The sequence below is a fragment of the Tamandua tetradactyla genome, chromosome 10 (genome assembly GCF_023851605.1).
Source record: "Tamandua tetradactyla isolate mTamTet1 chromosome 10, mTamTet1.pri, whole genome shotgun sequence".
Lineage (NCBI taxonomy): Eukaryota > Metazoa > Chordata > Mammalia > Pilosa > Myrmecophagidae > Tamandua > Tamandua tetradactyla.
In genome coordinates, this window is record NC_135336.1 from 9,304,556 (window position 1) to 9,327,969 (window position 23,414).

General features: G+C 39.7%; 1 protein-coding gene across 1 annotated transcript in view; it reads right to left on the reverse strand.

Moving 5' to 3' along the window:
- Window positions 1–2,834: 2,834 nt before the first annotated feature.
- P3H2 (prolyl 3-hydroxylase 2) overlaps window positions 2,835–23,414 on the reverse strand; it is a 183,760-nt gene continuing 163,180 nt past the window's right edge. The window contains exons 9-15 of the mRNA XM_077117874.1: window positions 20,846–20,973; window positions 20,181–20,276; window positions 19,485–19,635; window positions 18,521–18,638; window positions 16,725–16,800; window positions 12,463–12,603; window positions 2,835–3,810 (exon numbers count right to left, since the gene is read on the reverse strand). Coding sequence (XP_076973989.1) covers window positions 3,718–3,810; window positions 12,463–12,603; window positions 16,725–16,800; window positions 18,521–18,638; window positions 19,485–19,635; window positions 20,181–20,276; window positions 20,846–20,973 — 803 coding nt within the window. The 3' untranslated portion in view covers window positions 2,835–3,717. The remainder of the gene's footprint in view (window positions 3,811–12,462; window positions 12,604–16,724; window positions 16,801–18,520; window positions 18,639–19,484; window positions 19,636–20,180; window positions 20,277–20,845; window positions 20,974–23,414) is intronic.

Here is a 23,414-nt window from a genome sequence, read left to right on the forward strand (position 1 = left end):
GTGTGATCATGCTTCATAAACTGCAGTGGGAGAGAGACTCTTGTAACTGCTCCCTCCACTTCTCCTGTGGTCAGGGAGGGGAAGAAGCCTTTGGGTTCTGAGGGCATTTCAATGAATGAATCTCATCGTGTCAGGGAGGACCACCTCACCTGCTTTGCCTCTCTCTTTTCCAGTCCCTACCATCCCTGAAGTGGTTGTGAGAACATGAGGGAAAGTCTCTAGATTTATTTCAGAGTGGTGGATTGTTAAAGCTACGGCATTCTTTGGTGCAACCTCCCCACATCTCATCTCCCCAGCTCCCTTCTACAACTGAGGAAACAGAAGAGTAGGTTTTCCAATTCAGCACACAGTTATGGCAAGAAGGGAACGGCACACAATCCAGGGAGAACTAACAGCAGAGAGCACTATCATAAGGTAGGAAAATGCTAGAGAGAAACAAAGTTCCTGGGCTGGTTCTTTCTGTGTGATCTGTGGCAAGTTACTTCACATTTGGAGTCTCAGTTTCCCAGTGTGTAATGTGGCACTAAATACGAGGCCAAAAGGAGTGGGGAGGATATACAGATATGGAAAAGTATGGGGGATTGTGATATGCTTTCCGGATATGAAAGAATATAGTCATATTTTATGGTCATTGAAGACCTGAACACTTCCTCTCCCTGGTCTATAGCTCCCTTATAAATAAAATGGAATCAAGAAAACTTTCGAAGCAGGGTTTACACGTAACCAAAAGAAAAAATTTTAAAATCAAGAAGTGTCGTTTGAAGACAGAATACAGTCCATATGTATATCTAGAAAGAGCTGCACATATATGTAAAGTTTTGTTTCATCTAAGTTCCTGACATGAGCCAGCCCCTAAATAAGTGTGTAGGGATTCAAGGTATTGAGCAGGTAGGTAAAGCTGCCAGCTGGTGGCTTTGGAGAAATCATGTAGCCACAATGAGCCTCTGTTTCCTCTTCTGTGTATCAGCAATAATACCAATCTCAAAAAAATAATAATAATAATAAAGTGTTATAGGCATTTAAAAATAAAAGCTTTGTGACCTGTAGGCTTTTTTTTTTGCACAAGGGAAGGATAGTCATCAAGAAAATATGGCAGTCCCCCAGGTAATATAGATGAGCTAGAGTTGAAGGAAGTCATAAAAATGGCCTTTAGCCTGGGCTGCCTCAACCTCATATAGCATCTCCGTGTGAATCAGAAAAAGGCGCCCCTTCGGGACAGACGTGGCCTCGCAGGTGCACAGACCCGTGGGCAAGTGGCAACCTTGCCTAGATAAAGAAGGCGCTTCCTTCTCCGCGGGATTCCAGCCACCCCAACCCGCTCCAACACATACACAACACATTGCGAGTGGTAACTTCTGAACAACCAAATGTAGCACCCTGGACTTTTGAGCCCTGACTGTGCTCAGATTCTGTAACCATGGGGTAAGCGTTTCCCAACTCTGAGCCTCAATTTCCATTCATCTAGAAAGGTGGAATTTGTGATTCCCATGGCTTCCTTCAGCTCAGAAAACCACCAAAATGCTAATGGGCTTTTCAATCCTCCTGCCCAAGGGACACTATGGTATATGGGCTGCAATTTCTGAGCTTGACTATTTTTTTTTAAATCATGTGATGGCAATCTATAAATACATGAATGAAATTATGCATGTTTGATGTGGAGCAGATTAAAAAATAAATGCTTTAGCATATACATGATGCTGCAGATGTAAATCAACATGGTTAACCTGCAAAACAGGAATGACTACCCGATGTTGTCACAAATGGTACAAGACGTGAACCTAACACAGCTGCCTCTGTTGAGGCTTTCCCTACCTTCTATGGAGCTAAACAGCAGAATCGGGGCTGAAGCTCCTCCCCTCTCAGAGCGCCCATCGCACCCAGGAAGCAAGACTGCAAAGAGTCAAGGACTGTTTTCTTTGTTGATTCCTTGTTGTCAGAAAACAGAAATTAGATCCTTCCTCAGATAGCAGATCTGAGAGCCAGCAAAAACTTCACAGGGGAAAGGAAACAAATAGCACTCTACCTTTTCAAAGCTCAGGAACTTTTGCCCTAAATTTGGGTTTGAGATTTTAAAATCACATACACACAAGACACACCCATACACAATTCACAAAACATTGGCAGAAAAAAAAATCTGGTTGTATTCATGAATATTTCTGAGATCAACCTTATTTTCTGTTTGTTTTGTTTTGTATTTAGAGCAAGAGGGAAGGCTTTTGGAAAGAATTACACTCAATTAAGTCACCTTCAGAGAAGGAAACCAAAGCCCAGAGAGGGAAAGAGATCAGCCCCATGTCACACAGCAGGCCATATTTGGCAGGGCTGGAATTGTAATCTAATGCTCATTCCACTGTTCTATGATGAAAATGCAACCAGAAGATTGGGTGGAAAACGGATGGCCCACATATCACCATAACACAGTTTTTTGGCCTCAAATGATGGAAGATCTTATCACTAATCAAAATCTTAAATATATCTGAGTTTTAGAAAATGTTTTCATTCTTAGTTCCCTTTAGGGTTATCCCTGCCACTGCTCATCAAGAAATCCAGGCTGTCGCACTAGTTGGTATTGACGGGCTCCCCGTGCCGGCACAAACTCCCTTTGCAGCACTCTTTTGGACGTGGAGCCAAGGACCAAACATTCTCAGGATTAGCAGTTGGATTCGCCAACTATCTCTGCGTCTTCAGAGACAGCACCCCTCACCTTCCTTCAGTCCCCACACCAGAAAAACCAGTGAGGGCCCAACACTGGGCCCGAAAGCTCCTGTGGGGCCACAAAACCAGTATCTAAAGATGAATCACATCTTCGGGAGGATAAAGACAAATTCCAGATATTAAAATAAAAAGGCTCCATTTATTAAATGAATCAGACACAAGCAGGAATCCATGTGTTGGATAACAGCAAAGAGGAGGGACTGCCAAAATATATACAGACGAAGGCCGAAATCAATCAGGAAAAGCGCAACCAGCACCCTTTTTCATCCGTGCACCCCACCCTCCGCCAACCTGGCAACGGCACACTGATCGAGGTGGGGCTACAGATTTCTTTTCAAAGTCAACAGGGTGAGGAGCCCTTGTATTACAGCCTCTATCTGACTTTTGACCTTCTTAAAAGCAACAACTCAGAGGGCAGGCCTTCCCATAGCACTGCGGTGGGTAAATTGAAGCTTCCAGTGTAAGTCTGTGCTCTGGTGAAAATACCAGAGCCCTAAACTCCACCACGGCCCTGGAAAGGCTTTCTCTCATGGGGTACTGATCAGAGCAGTTCCTTCTCAGAGATGGATGACACTTATGCCAGTGATTCCTGAGGCCCTGTGGACGCTCCCAGAGGCTCCTCAGATTCGAGGCGAGCAGAAGTCTGGCCCATCAGCATTGAGATGTGGCTTAAGGGCTCAGAGCCAGAAAGGTCTTCTGAGACCAAGTTCCACTCTGCTTTTGGAATCGGAGCACACGAGAATGAACTTACTCTTCCTGTTTGAGCTTTGATATCCACAGCAAATGAACTGGGGACTGAAGAAGGGGATGACTGGGCTTTGAGAGATGAAGGGTGAAAAATCAAGAAAGATGAGTGAGGCAAAGCAAGCATCCTTAGGAACAGAAGGGAGATCTGATGACTCGTATTAACCTGTTCATTTATACCACGGCTCTGTACAAAAATAAAAAGGTTCTGATAAGATTAACAATTTAAATAAATATTTGATAGAACATTCCTTCTCTCTATAGCTCATCTCTGGGGTTGATATTCAGTTTATGTTTTCCTTGCTGTTCTTGATCCAGGATTGCTATCACTTCATCAGCCTGTATTCGCTCCTGCAAAAAAAGACATTTACACATTTCTGTTACATGCATAATAATCAGCCCTGGGGACAGCTGCTTCCCAAACACTTCGAGGCATCCATCTGTACATGGGTTGGTACTGAATCCAGTTAAGGATTAAACCTCCTCTTCATATCTAGACTGACGCCTTCTCCTGACTTCCATGTGTTTGTCCTAAGCAGTTACTTTCCAAAATTCCTTTCTTTGGAGAAGTTTTGTATATTCAGCTGCTTACTGGCCTTTTCACAGACACCTCCAACTCAATTCAATGTTCAAAACTAAATTAGCCATTTTCCTCCCAGACCTTTTCTGTTCTTCATATATTCCCTTTTTCAGTAAAACCACCCCTGTCCACCCATCTGCTCTGTCTAAAAGCTGGTCCATGGTTTCTTGCATCTAATAAGTCACCTACTTCTCTCTATTTCTGTTCCTTTCTCTTCAGTGCACATCACTGTGGCCTTAGTTCACCTCAGGTCTCCTCACTACTGACATTTTGGAACAGATAATTTCTTGTTGTTTACTGTGCAATAATTGTAGGACGTTTAGCAACAGCTCTGACCTCTACCCACAAGATACAAGTAGCTCCTCCTACCTCCAAACCAAAATGTCACCAGACATTGTCAAAGGTCCCCGAGGGCAAAATTACTTCTGCTTGAGAACTATTGATTTAGGCCCTCATCATCTCTCTCTCTTTTTAAATGTTTTAAAATTTTTTTTGTGGTTACATACATACAACTCAAAATTTCCCATTTTAATTTCTTTCAAGTGTACAATTTAGCAGTATTAATTACAGTCACAATTTTGTGCCACCACCACCAACAACCATTACTGAAACTTTTTTTCATCACCCCATACAGAAACTCTGTACGCACTCAGCTATAACTTCCCATTTCCATCCCTTGCAACCTGTAATCTCCTTTATGCCTATGAATTTACATATTCTAGGTATTTCATATAAGTGGAATCATATAAACTTTATCCTTTTGTATCAGGCTTATTTCATCCAATGTGATGTTTTCAAGGTTCGTCCATGTCGTAGCATGTGTCAGAACTGTATTCCTTTTTATAGGTGAACAATATCCCATTGTATGTATATACCACGCTTTGTTTAGCCATTTATCTGTTGGTGGACACTTGGGTTGCTTCCACCTTTTGGCAATTGTGAATAATGTTGTTACGGACATTGATGTACAAATATCTGAGTCCCTTTTTTCAATTCATTAGGTTATATACCTAGAGGAGGAACTGCTGAGTTGTATGGTAATTCTATGTTAAACCTTCTGGGGAACTGCCAAACTGTTTTTCACAGTGGCTGCACCATTTAAAATTCCCGCTACCAATAAATACACAAGGGTTCTTATTTCTCTGCATCTGAGCCAACATTTGTTATTTCCCTCCCTCCCTCCCTCCCTCCCTCCCTCCCTCCCTTCCTCTCTCTTCTCCCTCCCCCCTCTCTCCCTCTTTCTTTTTTTTTTTTTTTTTTTAATATAATAGCCATTCCATTCGGTGAGATGCAGTATCTCATTTGTGGTTTTGATTTGCATTGTCCTCATGGCTAATAATGTTGAGCATCTTTTCATGTGCTTGTTGGTCAATTGTTTAACCACTTGGCAAAATGTCTATTTAAGTCCCTTGCTCATTTTTTAATTGGGTTGTTTGTCTTTTTTTTTGTTGGCCTGTAGCAGTTCCACATATATTCTGGATATCAAACCCGTATCATATATATGCTGTGTTACATATTTTCTTCCATTCTGTAGGCTGTCTTTTCAATTTCTTGATAATGTCTTTTGGTGTACAAAAGCTTTTAATTTTGATGAAGTTTATTTTATACATATTTTTCTTTGTGTTTGTGCTTTTGACAAATACAGGGCCATGAAGGTTTTACCCTATGTCTTCTGCTAAGAGTTTTATGGCTTTAGCTCTTGTGTTTAGGTTCTTGATCCATTTTCAGTTAATTTTTGTAAACAGTGTGAAGTATGAGTCTAATTTCATTATTTTGCATGTGGGTATCCAGTATTCCTATGTTGAAGAGACTATACCTTCCCCATTAAATACACTTGGGACTTTAATGGAAAATAGGTTGGCCATAGATGTGCGGGTTCATTTCTGGACTCTCAATTCTATCCCATTGGTTTATACATCTATTTTTCACTCCAGTAACATGCTGTTTTGATTACTGCAGCTTTGGAGTAAGTGTGGAAACCAAGTAGTGCCTCCTCATCTCTTAACACAAACTGATCTATTTCATGCCGCACCCCACATGCTTCTAAAGTGTCCTCACTTAAAACTAACCATATCACTTCCTTGCTCACTGCTCATAGCTCATTAATGGGCCCCCATCGCTTAAAGCTCTTCTTGGCATGTTTATTAGGAGTTGCTTTGTTCAGACCTTTCTCTCTTCCTCAGCCTTATCTTGCTTTTCACTCTCCCCTCACTTTGCACTTCATTTTCCTAATTTATGCTAAAATCTCTGAATAGATCACTCTCAGAAGACTTAATTCTAGTCTGGGTTAAATGTCCCTCTGCATGCTCCCATTACACCAGATGCATTTTCTTACCCTCACATCATTTCATCATCAAGTCTGGTCAGTCTCAAACCTTCTGTCTTTTCATTTTCCCTATTATGACCGTAGAATAAGCCCACATGTTAGTTCAGGTAGTCTTTCACATCCCGGAATTCCCTGGGGATAAAGGAGAGGCTGCCACAGTGATTTTCTACCATAGTTAAAATATAATTCACATTTCTCTCTAGTGGGTCTAGAAGTAATATTACCATATTAAAGATGAACAAGATTAAAAGGGTTGTATAGAACTACATGTCAAACTGATTCACACTAGAAATATGAATGAGTTCTCATAGGAATTACTTCAAAGATATGATTCTTGTATAAAGAGTGTTTAAGTCCAGGATACAGGGGGAAAACTGCTATCGCATGCTATGAGCTATGTTCAAAAGGAAACCATCAGCACTACCACAGCAACAGCAGAAGTAAATAATGGGGTGAGGGACAAGAGTTAAGAGGTTTAGATTTCCTATTTGGTGAGGGTATGTTTATTGGTTTTCTGTCTCTTGGGAACAAATGAAATTATCTAAAATTGAGAATGTTGATAGACTGTGGACTTGGGCCCTCTCCATGATGCCCGATGAATGCAGGTGGCTGAAGGATGCACTGATGGAGAAGAAGAAGTAGATTAGTGAACGATGGTGTATACTTATGAATGAAGGTTGTGCTGCTACAAAAAGGAACAATGTTGTGAGGCATGTAATGATGAGAATGAACATGTGGGACATTTGGTGACACACAAAAAAGCCAGAAACAAAAAAACAACAATGGTGAGGTCACCTTTAGAAAATGCTTATAAAAAAACAGGGGCCTAGATTGTAGGCTTTTAGAGAAGACACATTGAGTCTGGAGTGGTGATTATTATTTCTGGATTTTGAGAGGCTGTTTTATATAAATAACCTGATACTTAGAGATAAGAACGAAGCCAAACAGGTTGGGGTTAAAGTAATTCAGAACACAGGGGTAAGGAAGACAGTGTGTATATTTTAGAACCACATATACTCTTTGAGACCAATGGAAGAAAGGTTTATTTGATCTGGAACTGAAATTTTCTGTAGTGTATAATCTAATACAACCTATCTGTATAGCTCATTTGAACAACTGAAACACAGAGAGCACAGAATAAGAAAGAGGTTCTTTAATCCTGAATAGATTATTGTAATGCCTGGAAACATCCTAGAGTATATTAAGCAGATAATCAGAAAATATTGGCAAAGTCGCCTGACGGAGGGGAGAAAGACTATGGAACTATTAAACCTTACCATTAGGGAATCCCCTGATACTGTGTCAAACTTTAGGGATACCCAAATCAACAGGCCATGCCAACGATCGTGAGACTTACTCTTGTGAAGCTTATGTAGGTAGCAGAGAAGCTTAGACTACCTACAGGCATGCCTAAGAGTTACTTCTGGAGGATGTCTGCTGTTGCTCAGATGTGGCCTTAGACTCTCTAAGCTCAATTTTGCAAGTGTATCACTGCACTCCCCCCAACATGGGACAGACATGACATCCAGGGGTGAAAGTCTCCCTGGTGACGTGGGAGAGGACTCCTAGGGATGAATCCAGACCTGGCACCGTGGGATCAACAAATACATCCGAACAAAAGGGGGAGAAGAAGTGTAACAAAGTATCAGTGGCAGAGACAGTTCAAATAGAGTTGAGAGGCTACTTTGGAGGTTGCTCTTACGCAAGCTTCAGGTAGACATTGCTACCTATCATAACCTGCCAAACCCCAACCAGGACCATTCCAGCCAATCCTAAAGAACACCTACGGCAATATGTAAGAATTCACAAGGGTTCCAGGCACTAGAGCAACTTTCCAGAAACCTACAACCCCTAGATAGGTCCCTGGTCCAGATAAGTCCTGAAACTTAGCCCAGCCTCTTCAGAACATCAGATAGTTCCATCTACCTACCCCATATTAGTAACAGACCCTTCCAATATAAAAAATTTACAACTGCCATGGCCTAAACACCCCTAAAGAGAAGTATGGAATGATTAAAGGTGATGGTGGAATTATACATAGAAGATAGGCCTTAACAAACGAATATGAATGCTGAATCATTAAATTGATATCTCTTTTAGTTTCCACTATTTTAGAGCAGCTAGAAGTAAAAACCTAAAATTGTGTAATTGTAACCCATGTTGAAGTCTGAAATATGTTCTACAACCAACTGTGGTGCTGTGCTTTGAAATTTATAGCTTTTTTGCATATATGTTATTGTTCACAAAAAAAGAAGGAAAAAAAGTCGATTGTGATGATAAAAAAGCATTTAAACCCTCTAGCCTCTTATATTCTGGAGCAGCTAGGAGGAAAAATATGAGAGGATCATATGGTAGCTCATGACAAACTCTGGGATCTGTCCTGTAATCATTTTGTGAAGAGTATTTTGAAACTATTGCTTTTTTATTTCTTTGTATATATGTTATACTATACAATAAAAAAAGTTAAAAAAAATGTTATTCACATTTCTTAACTGGCCTGTAAAATCTGGCCATTGCCTAGTGTGTCCTCTTTAAATACCACGCTCCCTCTTACATGCCGCTTTCTAGCCACTTCAGCCTTCATTCTGTTTTTGAACACGCCAAGCTTCCATCTGTCTCTGGGCCTCTACAACTTGCTCTTTTCCTAGAATTTGCCTTCCTGACAAGAGGGCTTCTTGTCACAAAAGTTGCATCTCACATGTTACTTCTTTGGAGAGCCCTCACAGTTTGCCACTCCCCCTCCTCCCAAGCAGTTATCTTGTTCCATTTTTCTCACAGCATTTCTTAATATCTGAAAATCAGTCAATTACTTATTGTTATGTTTTGCTGTTAAGTAAGCTTCAGGATAGCTGGGAACCTTGTCTTTTCAGTCACTGCAATATTTCCAGTGGTTAGAAGAGCTAATGACATTTGGTACACACTATATACATGTAATGATTAATTCCATGTGTTAGCTTGGCTAGATTATGGTATGCAGTTGTTGGTCAAGCGGGTCTGATTGTTACTGTGAAGGTATTTTGTAGATGGATTTGTATCTATAGCTAGCTGATTGCATCTACAGCCAACAAAGGAGATTGCCCTCAAAATGAGGGGAGTCTCCTCATCCTAGCAGCTGGAGGTCTTCAAGCCAGAAATGAGGATTTCAGAAGTCAGACGGAGTTTCTGCTTCTACTTCAGTCATCCATCTAGGGAAAATTCAACTTCACCTTCACTGGAGTTTCCAAGTTGCTGCCTACCCTAAAGAATTCCAACTCGCCAATCTTCATGGTCATGTTAGCTACTCCCTATAATTAATTTTTTAATGAAACCACATATATATATATTTAAAATCTCCTGTCAGTTCTATTTCTCTGGAGAACACTGACTATTAACACAATATGTTAACGGATGAAGGGCTCTGTCTGTCTTCAGGAAATGCCTCTGATAAAGGAACCATTACTCATCTTTTAAGGCTAATTTCAAATGCCATCTCCTCAATGAAGGCTTTCCTTATTGCTTCTTTATAGTGCATAAATACCACATATATGCCTCTAATGAAGCTCATCAAATGTTGCCTTGTATTTTAATTATTCAGGCTACTGTATTATCTTTTCAATTCAACCTTAAACTCCTTGAATATCAGAGCTATGTCTTACCTAATTTGAAACCCATATTAGTAGTTCCAGGTACAATGCCTTGCACATTGAGTAAGGTATAAAAATAACTAATTTATGGCTTGAAAGCAGAGTTCCTTTCATTCAAGCACTTGTAACTGAAAAGGATGTTGATATAAAGCAATTAAAAGGATCAAAGGTACTAAATAACAGAAACTACACTGCTTTCATGATGTCTAAATAAAATGCCTAAGTAATATTTTATGAATATATGAGAAGAACAATTTTGATGCTTAAACTGACACACAAATAAAACTATCAGATCCGATGGTCACAAAAACTTGCAATTAGGTCTCATATACAAAGAACTGAAGTTTCTAACATCCTTGCATCCATAAGAGCATCTTGGGAGAAGAATTGCTTTTATAGCAGTCTGCTACAAGCACGGAAATCTGCCAGCTCTAATGACTTGTTTGTCGGCAAACTTTTCTTGCTCAGGTATTAAATCCAGGACAAAGCACCCAGACAAGCAAATTCCAAACTTTGCTGCACATTAGAATCAGCTGGAGAGCTTTAAAAACTCTCACGCCCAGGCCACACCCCACGCCAATTAAACCAGAATTTCTGAGGGCGGGTGTCAGATGACAGTATTTTTTTAAAGGACCCCAGGTGATTCCAGTGCTTAGCAAAGTATGGGAACCACTGCAAAGGCTACATTTTCTGTTAATTGCTGATTAGGGTCTGGTCATTCCCCACTGCAGCCACTAGATGCCGCTACTGCCTGAAGACTGGAGAAAGCATCTTAGTACTTTTCCATCCAGGAGAGGCCATTATGTTTTCTCATCAGGAAGGTGGAAAGAGAATTTGTGTTATCTTATTTTGATACAATAGTACCTTGGAAGAGAGGTTTAGGATAGTGAATAAATAAATGGATTAAATGTCTGTTGAACTGAATATTAATGAAGGATGAGAGTAAAGCAGTTTCCCAATATTTCATCATCTTCAGCGTCAATTCATTTGCCTAGGTTTCATAGTAGTGAAGGGCTCTGTTAGGGAAACCCTGGCATTTTGAGGCTAAGAAGCACAAAGGAAAAAGGAACGCTAGGTGAAGGAGATTGTTCAGAGCCACCTGAAATTTCCAGAACTCAGTGTGTTCTGTTTCCCCTGCTGGGATCGTTCTTTCCTCTGGCAATTACAGTCTCCTCTTCTAGGTCTGAGCTGATAGATGTCTTCCTTGATGGCCTTCCTACAAAACACATATTGATATTCTGGCATTGTCTATTTACTTGCCAATCTCTCCAGGCGCTTTGTGGTCAGGGGCTATGTTCTGTTCACTCTTGTATCCCTAAGGCCTACCAGGCAGAGGTTCCCAGACACACAGTAGGGCATCGGTAATATTTCTTAGATGTATGACAGAATACTTTCTGGGAATGTGGACTAAAAGCCATGTGCATCAGGCCTGATAGAGAAATGTATATAACAAAGGAGGATTTATTTTTAAAGTTTCTGGCCCAGCTGGATTTAAATATCTGTAGGAATCTAAAGAGAAAATTGGATAGGATGCCATTTTGAAGACTAGAATTTCATGGCTTCATCAATACTCAGGGCTGAGAGAGACTCTGAAGTCATCCAGTCCAATCTCTGCTCCGGCGTTTCAGTTTCAGCTTCAGCATTCCAGGCCAAGTGGTTTTCTAGTCTTTGGAGCCATCAGATGACAATGAACTCACCACCTTCAAAGCAATTACATCCAACAGTGGTGACTATTTGACAAGTAATTATCTGTGAGCTGTGAGTATTTGAAAGTTATTCCTTATGTTGAGTCCAAATTTTCCTCCCAGGGGCTTCTAAGATCCCACTGATCTTAATTCATGGCTCTGCAACTTCACGGTCAGAGATTATAACTTCTGCTGAAGGACAACTTTTCAGATAAGAAGGATGAGATCATGGTCCCCTCATCCAGGCTCAGTGTCATCAGTGAATTCAAATATCCTTCATATAATGATAAACTTTCTGGTTCTCTCATCCTCTTCCACATATGTTTCATAAAAACCAGACAGTGTACCTTTTAATGGTTTGTCAAGATAAAATAGCAGTCTTCTAGTGACGAGTAGACAGAGATTCCTCTCTCCCGATGCTGCAGTTTGTTAATACAGCTCAAGACTGATTAGCAATTGGCAGACGTCACTGTCATATCCACTTCTCCAAACACATTCACTCTTTAGAACCTGTCTGATTAACAATGGCCTCCAGAAGCCTTCTTCTCTCCCGCAAACTCACACTACAAAAGTTAGATGTGCAATGGCTAGGTCATGGATCTGAGCAGGGAAACTTACTCTTCGTTAGAAAACAGTGGCAGTGTCAGATATCCAAACAGAAGGGATTCTATCAAAGTTTTTTTCATTATTTCCAAGGTCCTGTGATGGGTCATGGAACAGCTTAGAGGTCTTTCAGACAAACCAGTGCTTGAGGCCCAAGTGGCTTTCTATGTGGGCCAGAGAACTCACCAATTCTCTATAAAGGGGATCCAAGGTAAACCACAGAGCCACGGCACAACGCTGCCCCTTGGTGACTGCCTTCACTCCGTGCGGATTCTCTCCTCCAGAGGAGAAGCTGATCATACGGCCACACTTCGGCTTTATAGAGGCCTGTGAAAGAAATCAGCAATCAGACTTCTGATTCTTACATGGCGAACAATTTCATAGCCACCTATCTCTAACCTCCTGTAAGATATTTGCATTTGACTCTGAATCAAAGAATAATGGAATTCTGAGGCTCAAGAAGATGTAAAAAAGTCTCAATTTCCCCATCTTATCTACCTCATAAAATATAACTCAGTAAAAATAATTGGCACAGCCCATGACGCACAGCAATTGCTCAAAGCACTATTTTGATCGCCTGTAAACCCCACAAAGGCAAAGGCTCCCTCTCTGAATTCACTTCACTAGCTTCAGCACTAGTACGGCATCTAGCATACAATAGATGTGCATTTAATATCTGTTGAATGAAAAACAAATCCAAGAGACATACAGAGTGCTAGAAAGTTCTATCATTGACCCAGGCAGGTAACACACTTTCAAATTCCTCAATTGTACAACTACGGTTTATGTACTTTTTGTAATATAAATATTTTTAAAAATCAAGTCTAATCCCATATAATACTTTAATTCCCTTAACACTATTTCTGACCAGTGGGCACTCAGTCAATGCTTTTATACCTCAAGAGATGAGAACACACTATTCCTTGGGGAGATCTATTCCATGGCCTCCAGGGGACTCTGAGATGATTGACACAATTTCCAGGCTTGTGCACTGCTGAGGTGGAGTAATCTGCTAATGTTTAGGTAGAAAAGTATGATGAGGGGAAAAGAGATACTGCTGAGGGCACCAAGCCAGGGTATTAGATTGAATAAGCAGACTCTTCCTAGTAATGAGCTTAAGCAACTGAACAGTAGGGGCCATGCTTCTGTGTTTAAAGAAAACATTTTAGTGTCTGATATGAGTAGACTTCAATTTTCTTCCTTGGGAAACGGAGAAAATTTACTCATTCCCTATTAGGTCTTGGAAAAGAAATGTGGAAAAAAAAAAGTCATTCTATTTGATAAGATGAGCCTTCCTAAATTGGTATTTTTTGAATTGACTTGAGTTGATATATGCCCATGAGAAGAACCTTTGGTTTCCTTCTACACAAAATGGGAGAACTATGTTCTTTCACCACTTGCTTTCAGGAGGAATATTTGGGAAATGTCCTTATATCTTTCGCTGCTATATACAACACAGGAACTCCTAGACTGTGTGACTACAGGAGCCAAACAGTATGAGATCCAGGGCTGTGTGTGTGTGTGTGTGTGTGTGTGTGTGTGTGTGAGAGAGAGAGAGAGAGAGAGAGAGAGAGAGAGAGAGGGAAGGAGGAGGAGTGAGGGTGGAAGAAGAGAATTACAGGGAAGAAGAAAAAAATGCAATCATTTCTGATTACTCTCCTATACACAATAATCAAAGAGTGAATTGCCTTTGCCAGACAGAGCTGCTTTTCTCAAGCAGCTTTACCAAGGTGACTTTCCTGATGTAAGCCTAAAAAAGTTCACTAGTAACTGATATTCCCAGAATCAATCTGATTTCTTTCTATCTGGAAAAGGAGCTTACGTTCCATTTCTATGCAGAAATAACAGAATAAATAGGGGATGGATTTGATAAAGGATAAGAAATCTTTCCTAGTATGTGGCCTCAGGATCAGGAGTTTTGCATTTTCTGGGCTGCTAGTTCCCTGTTGCTGGTTACGATTCATTTCACCGTAGAGGGTCGCCATGGCTTTTACATGATAACTGAGTCTCCGTGACAATATCATATGACGCATCAGGTTCTGAAGAAAGGGTTTATGGAGATTTTAAAGTTTTCTCTGATGGGACAGAAAGAATTGAGAGTATTTTAAAGCATCGCCTTCGGAAAAGTTTAGAAGCAGCAGCTACCAACTGCCTGAGGCACATTAGATTAGGAATGGGCTATGGGCGTCAGGGTTCTCATTGTCTCTAGGAACAATCTAATCAGATGAGCAGCATCACCTGTTACTTACCAGGCACATGGAGGAATAAACAAGCTGAGCTGCTCCCATTTATGATGCGTTTTTATAGGAAAATGGGTTCTGAAATTTGGATAAATTATTGTAAGCACCCTTTTGGAACACAGCCCCATTAATGCAGGGTTTAATTTTTCATGAAGCAAATAGAACTCATTAAAAACCTTTGCATTGAGAAACCGAAATCTCTAAATTCCCACATCTCGCAAAGAAGAGCTGCTGTTGAAAAGAATTCAAGTATTAGTCCTCATGATTTAAAAATCCATCTAATGATGACTGTCAGAGAAGTCTTTTCTATTCTGTACTTGTAAATAAATGTAAATCTCCAACCAAGATTCAATCAACTATAATTTCTAGATTTTTCCAAAAGCAAAAACTTAGAAGACTTTACTTCCTCATATGGCCCCAGAGCTGGATAAGGGAAATCTATGAAATATAAAACCTTCCATTTCTCTTTGTTATTGGGACTGGCATAAATTGCCTGTGAGATGGAGGTAAGAATTAGCTCATCTGAGATTTAAATTATTTAGAATGCCCTAAAAAAAACCCATTATGTGCATTTACCTGAAGTAAAATTGATTTGAAAAATAAATATACTGTCAAGTTGTAGCTTTAGAAATAAAAAAAAGTTGAAATCCATTTTTCTTTCACTTTTTTTTTTTTTTTTTTAGGATGGGGAGAAATTTCATGATTGTGGTTTTTTTAAAATAGACATTTTATTAAAGTTTTAAGTGACCAAAAGGGGAATGTTATCTGCTTTGAAATATTAAAAAAAACTGAATTCCAGTTAACTTACAGTCAACAATTAATGAATTACCAATTCGTACAAAGCATTCTAGGTATTATTTTCCTTCAAATAGTCGCCATTTCCAAATCTGGCCACTAGAGGGAGTAGAAGCAAAGAAATCTTTCAACCATACCTAATTTTCTTTCCAACTATGAGAGATACAAGCATATTTGTACCTCATTTTCAGGGCTAGCAGAGCTCAGAAATCAAATGTTCTCTGCACATCCCCCCTTCAAAAAGTGAAAATCTTATATAATGTAGTTTTAAACTACAACCTAGTTCAGAAAACTTGATTTAGTTTCCCAGATCATGAAGCATCCCAAAGTTCCATATTAATATTTAACTATTCACCAAAAATATGGTATAGCAGCACACTTTTAGCATGTCATTCTATTAAGCTACATGAATTAACTTTTAATCATCACAATGTTTCTGAACAATTTTAGTCAGAATCTCCCTTGTGTTCATCTTGAAACTCAGCAATATATAGGTTCTGCTATCACCTTTTAGAGACAGTAGTATGTCATGGATGATATATGAGTGTTCCACTATTGAGAAAACAGTGCAAAATATGAGGTGAAATTATAAAACTCAGAGAAAGTTATGGAAATAGTTTACATAATGTCAAAGCCTTAAAGTCTATCACATATATGCCCCAACTATTTATATTTTTAATAGAGGAAAGATATTTCATAATCTACGAAATACATATAGTTAATACACAATTAAATTGTATTCTCAGTTGGAAAACTGTCTTTCTACAATGGTATGTGCTTTTTGGCTTAGAGACTAAAGGATGCTAGCTGTATAGTCAATAAATGCTAAGCAGACTGGCTTCCCAAAGGCATCGATTTGCTGAGGAAGATGGTGGTTGAATTTAATATCTGATTTTTCCTGTGAAGTTGTGTTTAGAATCTCATCAGAACCTATACATGTAAATACACACACACACACACACACACACACACACATGTAAAATATTGGTAACTAGGGGTTAGGATGTCAATGCTCAATACAAATCTGCAGGACACCAGGTTACTTGAGAGCCATTCTGTTAAGTCATTTGACTTGGTGCCTTAGGAACTGGTACTTTTATGTTTCCATCAGGCCATTCACCAAAGCATCAGAAGACTACTTCTAACTCTAATATTAACAGGTGATATGATCATGAGAAGTTCCTTAACATCTCTATTCTTTAATTTACCCATCTGTATAATGGATTAGAACATTTTTTACGGCAGTTTCCATTTCTAATGTTTAATGGCCTGTAAATTCATTGTGACTTTCTCTACCTTTGGAATTCTTGAACTGAGAAGCATTTGAAATTTGGACGTCAGGGAGTCCTAGGGAAATGACAAGACTGAGATTTTTTAAGTGCCAAATACATGTACAGGAATAGGGTTACTTACAGTCACAGTCTTAGCATCCATCTCAGTGAATATAAATTCTCCTCCTTCAAAGTCGTCATTCATATAGAGAAGGGCACTAGAAGCAGAGAGGGAAAGTGGTCAGTGAGGTCACTTGCCATGACCATGACAATGAACACTAAATTCCAAGGGCACTTCCCATTACATTTGTCTAATTAGCTACGCACTAGAATCGATAGCGCTGCTGAGCTCAAGAGTCAACAGTGAAACCTGAATTACGATACATACACCTTCCTACATCCATGAGGCACAATCTTGCTGGAAGAGGGGAAGTCAGCAATACCCTCAGCAACATCCGTGTGTCTTTATTTATACCAGAAGGCCTAAATAAGCGCCTAGTTTATGCCAGGTACTGGTAACGGCTGAGAGTTGGGTTGTGGTGGAAAGGAAAATAATACAGAGGTAAGTAAAATGTCAGACTGGTTATCTGGAGGTGGTACAGGGTGAAGGAAATTAATAACAGCTAACATTTATCGAACACTTTAAAGGCAGCAGGAACTTTTCATAACGAAGGACATAAATGGTCACTAACTTGCCTAGATTTGAGCGAGGATTCAAACCTAGACTCCAAAACCTACTAGGGTTCAAAGCCCAGTTTATTACTTACTAGCTATACAGACCTGGTCAAATTATTTCTTCACTAAGCCTCAATTTCTTCACCTGCAATATGAGGACAAAAGTCCCTTCTTTATAAGGGTGCTTGAGGATGAAATCACATGATGCCCATAAGTCATATAATTTTATGCCAGAGTTGAATAACTGACAGTCATTTTATTATTATTTGCTTACCTCAACAATAGCATCATAGAATACTGAAGATTGGAGAGGAATAGACCGGCCTGATTACTAGGTTTCTTTTGAACTTGACACTGAAATAACTGACTTCCTTACCCTCCAAGATAAGAGCAGATCTAGCTTGGATCCTGAAGCAATTATTTAATCCACTTCTGCTTACATATTAATCATATTTCAAAGCTCATGTCATATTTCACCTCCTCTAAAGAAAACCTAACCGGATTTAATCCAGGCCTCTGAACCTGCCCATACTACTTACAATTCTCTTCGCTTAAATGATTGTATCTCTAAAGGATGAATTATTTTCCTAACTTACTCAAGAGCTCCATGTGGGCTAGCTTAGCCCTGCTTTTGTATAGAGCACAGGGTAGTGATACACTATTATGCACATGGCAATAACAAGTCCTGAGTTTTTACACACTAAAATATATCTTTCATTAAGAGAAAACATCTTTTCTTCTGGGTTTCCATTTTCCTATTTATAAAACATGGACACAGTTCTTTGCGTACGTAAAAGATGTGTAATGTGATGAGATGTGTGTCAAGACACCATGCCCTTGTGATCTCAGACACCAAAGCATGTTTCAGTGAAAGCCATTTTATTACAAAAAGCAGAAATTTTACTTTAATATTAAAGCAAAAATGGACATTTTATGAAATAGGATGCAAAATGCACACAGATTTTTAAGAGAAAGATATGAGGTGATAAGTCATTTCTCAATTTTGGCAGCTGCTTCGGGAGATGATTTGGAAATGCCTGCTTCACAGAAATGAATATGACTCAAAATAAACAGAGCTGCCTTCTAGTTTCTAGGGGATTTTTTTTTGGGGGGGGGGGGCGGGTTGCACGGTCTGGGAATTGAACCTGGTCTCCCGCATGGAAGGCGAGCATTCTACTACTGAACCACCCGTGCACCCAGGTTCTATGGGATTTTGAAAGCCACTGGGCAAAGGCATGGTTTCAAAGCAAGCGCCAGCTGTACCTGTAGTCCCGGAATGTGTAAGCAGGGGGCTCCTTCCAGCACTCGTTGGCCTCTGGATCCAGCAGACAGTTGTCAGCATGGATGGGATGACTGAGGTCATTTCTTCTGTCTTGTTGACCTGCCAGGAAAAGGAACAGGGAAGAATGAGAGATGGAGTGCAGTCACTGCCAACAGCCAAGCTGACAACCTGTCTGTCTTCTTCAATTCCCGTTGTCCCTTGAAATCTGGGAAGACAGAAGGGGGGGCACGAAAAGATGAAAGAACACAGATGAGCAGTCAAGGGACTCCGATCCAGCTTTGACCTTAGCTTGATGTGAAGCCTTGGGCAAGTCACACCTGTCGCTTCCATTATAAAAGTACTCGCCTGTAAAAATAAATATATAAATGCTATGCATTTCATGGGTTTTACTTCATGTGGGAGCGCAAAAGGATAAAAGCGAAAAAAAAAAAAAAGATTTCAATGCAGTTGAAACTTCACAAGTATTACAGCCTATCTCTCACTTTCTATGCAGGGAGAGGCAGAAGAGACAGAGGAAATAATGAGGAGCAGGGAGTGAGAATTGTGTCTACTGGGTAATATTTCTCTCAAAAATCTGTTTGCCTTATATGCTTTCACTCAGTGTTTTTGAACAAAATAAGCTTGTAATTTCCAGGTTCCTGGCTTCCTAAAAAGTGAAACCTAGAGCATAAAGAAATTTTTTTTTTTCTGAATGACTAAGGTAAGTGGGAGGAATGGACTTGAAAGGAGTAATAGGCAGGCATGAGGGTCTTCTGAAATTTTACATGAGCACGAGGGAGAAAAAGAAGGAAAGGAAACTATAAGAGTTAGAAAGTTTCTTTGTTTTAGAACTTTAGACCTCCTCTAAACTAATACTCTCCAGTGTAATAGAGCTTTGTTTTGCATTGTTTTCTTTCCCATTGCATTGTGAGCAGAAAAGAACACGTTCAGATTCTGAAGTCTCACCAGTCAGGGCTGTTCGGCAGACCATGTGGGTATAGGAAAAATACAGGGTTGAGTTCAGCATGAAATAGGATTCTACGATCTTCCGCGCCTTCTCACTGATGTCATAGAACAGACGAGCACTCTTCAGTGGGACTCGACCTTCATAACCAAACTGAAGAAAAATAAGAACATTAGAAACCACCGGGTTGGTTGGAAAGCTGGAGAAAAACAGACACGAGGAGTCCATAAGCCAATTTAGCATTGTCATCTCGGTGCCGTCTAATGGGAATATCACTATATGCTCAAAGGTTTAGGTTAGGACAATGAGCCACTGAAATAAGCTCTTACCAATCACACAGAGAAAGTTAATCATCCCCACCTCACTTCTCTCAATACTTTCTTCATTCTCCTCTAACAATACTTCTTGTAACAGAGTATAATCACTTGTTTGTGTATGTGTTTACTAACACAACATAAGCTTCTTGAGGACACAGGTTGTATCTTACTTTTCAGGTACAGATTTCAGAAATGTAAAGTCTGATTGATGGATAACTGGATGAATGAATGATTAAATCAGTGAAGATACCATGCCATACTTGTTCCCCTCATCTGTTCTGATAACTGTGTATTCTAAACTCTTTTCTTCCCTGCATCTATCATTCATATAAGGTCTTACATTGATATGTGGGAATGCAAACCAAGAAGTTAAGACTTTACCTTGAGTGCTTTCAGGACAGTTGCACCTTCAAACTTTTCATTGGGAGTATGAGGTGAAGTTTTTCCTCTGTATCCATCACCAACAAGCATGATTTCCTGGAAGTAAAATACAAAGAGATGTTTGTCCATGACAGCTGTGAATTCGTCAGGTCTCCCTTTTTGTGACTGTCAAGCAGCTGAGAACCAAAGCCAGTACTCAGAGCCATGCCCATTTTACTCTAGGCTCCTGGTATCAATTCCTTCTTCTAATATTCTACAAAAGAAATCTTTATGTAGCCTTCACTCCATATTTTTGTTAAAAGATATAGCCACTTTTTGTTTAAATGGGTGAATGCAAATGATTAATATACTGGTCAAATTATTGATTAAAATTAAGGAACACTGTTACATTTACACAGCTCTTTCTATTTTTCCAAGCATTTGTGTTTTCATTGGGTTTTCCCGAGCCTTTAGATGATGGGTAGGGCACATCCTGGATGGCTGCTGTCCTAGGGATTAAGCCACCAGCTATTTCAGATCCCACCCAGAAACAATGAAATCATCCCACCCCAAAGGCTGCAAAAGTGCCTCCTCAATCAGTGTCTCCCTCCTAAAAAAACGGAAATTCTCTGGCTCCAAAGGAGGCCAGGTGAAAGAATGATTCCCAGTCACTGCCCTGTTCTTACACTGGCTACGCTGTGCAGCTCCCGGCACTGTTCTTCCGACAGGACATTATCCAAGAGAACCCGCTGAGTACCGTTCAGCTGCTCTGAATTATAGACGAACGTGATGTTTTTATAGAGCAGGGGGCCACCTGGAGAGACAAAGCACATACCCTTTCCAGTCACCTCTCCCCATGGAGGCACGCATAGGACACCCATCAGTTTCCAATGTGGACTTTGAGGACGGTCAGTTTGGTCAGTATGGAAATAAAAACACAAATGACAAATTTGGAAGGCTCATAAACCCGATACAGATCCAGGCAAAAAGGCAGATGTTTGACTCCCAGACTTCCCCATATATCATAATAAAATATTTCATTTTCAAAGTATTCTGGGTTTAATGAAGCATTTTATTTTCCATTTGATTCCAATGATGATCAATAGAGTGGGTATCTCGTATTACTCACCTCTGGGGAGACTTTCCAGAATGGCTAAGCAGTTGAGTCCGCCCTCCTCCACAGCCCTTGGTTCTGTTCCAGCAGTAGGTGCAATTACCTGGCTACAGGTTTGTGTCCCTCAGGGATGACATATCCATCTCAGGTGTACTGGGTTCTAGAGCAATACCTTCACCAGGTAAGGTATTTGATGTCCCACCAGGAGAGTCACACCCAAGCCTCTGGACTCTTTCTCCAGACTTCTTCCTAACACCTAGGTGGCTTTATCATCTTGTTCTGGGAGTATCTATTATTCCATGCTCTTTAAGGAAATTATTTACATTGTCTTTAGGCACAGGAGGATTTTTCTGTAGGCACCTGCTATCTTCCCAGACAGAACCCAAACTTCATAAAATTAGCCCCATGTTGGCCCTTCAGAAGGTGATGCTAATGGGCCATGTTTAGATGGAGAGATTACAAAATCCAAACCTAATAAGGTCCTTTCTCCTCATGGAGAAGGGACTCAAGGCCAAAGACCCTGATTTTATGATGAAGAAATCTTAAAATGCAACAGAGTACCATCATACTGGAACCAAACTGAACAAAATGGAAAACAGTGTTTCTCAATGCTTTATAATTTTCCTAAGGGATCTGACAAATACTCGTCAGGAATAGCCACTTGCCATGGACACAGTGAGGGTGGGGAGATCACAATGCCTTCCTTTCCCCCCTCAGTCTAGCAATGATCACCAATACATTCATCGAAAATGCATCGGGTGGAGGAGGAAGAGTCCACTGAAACTGACGCCTACTTTGTCTCTATAAAAGGAATTAATGGCTTAATCAAACCAGGGAACAGCACAATCTAGATGTTCATTAGCACAGCTAGAATAAAAGATTCACTACGTGCCATGATTAATTGGCTATTAAAATAATGAGGCATCATCTGGATTACTGTTTCTCAAACTTGAGTAATGAATGGATGGTTATCTGTTAAAGCAAAAATTTCCCAAGGAACTCTAGTGCTGATAAATTATATTTTTACTATAATGGTATTTCCATATTTGCAGTCATAGAATTTTCTATACATTACTCATTTTTATAGTGCAATATAACTTAAACCAAAGCCAAATTACAAGATTAAATAAAAACAAAATCATAAAATCAACTAAATACAAATGAATAGGAGTAATAGAATGTTGATATTATGTCACTGAAACTAAAAAGCCACTTTCAACATGAATATTGTATTAATTGCTCTGGCTTGGGTTCTTTTGAGTCAGCTCTCCAGATGGTACTTTTGTTATGTGGTGACCTTCTTCTATCACAACATTTTTTCTATTTAAACTAATATAAACTAATATGAAATCTATATTCATACAGTGTGCCCTGATGCCGTTTGGCCTTTGTGTGGTGCTAATGCATCATTTATGGTACAAGTATTACTTATTGCTGCCGATGTGACTGTCAGCACACCCACTCCTACAGAGGCAGGAACTCTCATGGCGGTCCTGGGCTATAAAGTGGTCTTTAAGTTATGTCTCTTAATTTTAAGAATTATCCTTAAACTTATAAATAAAGAACTACTGGATTCCAAGAATACATCTATTAGACTAAAGTTTAAGGTGCACATTTGGTCCTTTGGAAGAACAGGAAAAAAATAGTTTTCTCCAATTTAATGTTTCTCAAATTTTGTTCTGCAGAAAAAAAATGGTGAAAAAAAAGTTTTTGATGATAGATGTTTGGAAAGTGCTGAGTTAAACACAAGGTTAGAAGCCTTCTCAGAGCTTTTAACATGTAAACTGGGGTTATGAACCTCCAAAAAAGAGAGATAACATGCAGCATTTCCCACGAGTCTTACATGACTTTCCTGTAAAGCTACAACCTCTCTAATTAAAAGACAAAAACAAAGAAAATATTTTTTTTAAAAAGTCATAGCCACTGTTATATATATATAACCTGATATTTAGAGATAAGAACGAAGCCAAACAGGTTGGGGTTAAAGTAATTCAGAACATAGGGGTAAGGAAGACAGTGTCTATATTTTAGAACCACACATATTCTTTGAGACCAGTGGAAGAAAGGTTTATCTGATCTAGAACTGAAATTTTCTGTAGTGCATAATCTAATTCAACCTATCTGTATAGCTCATTTGAACT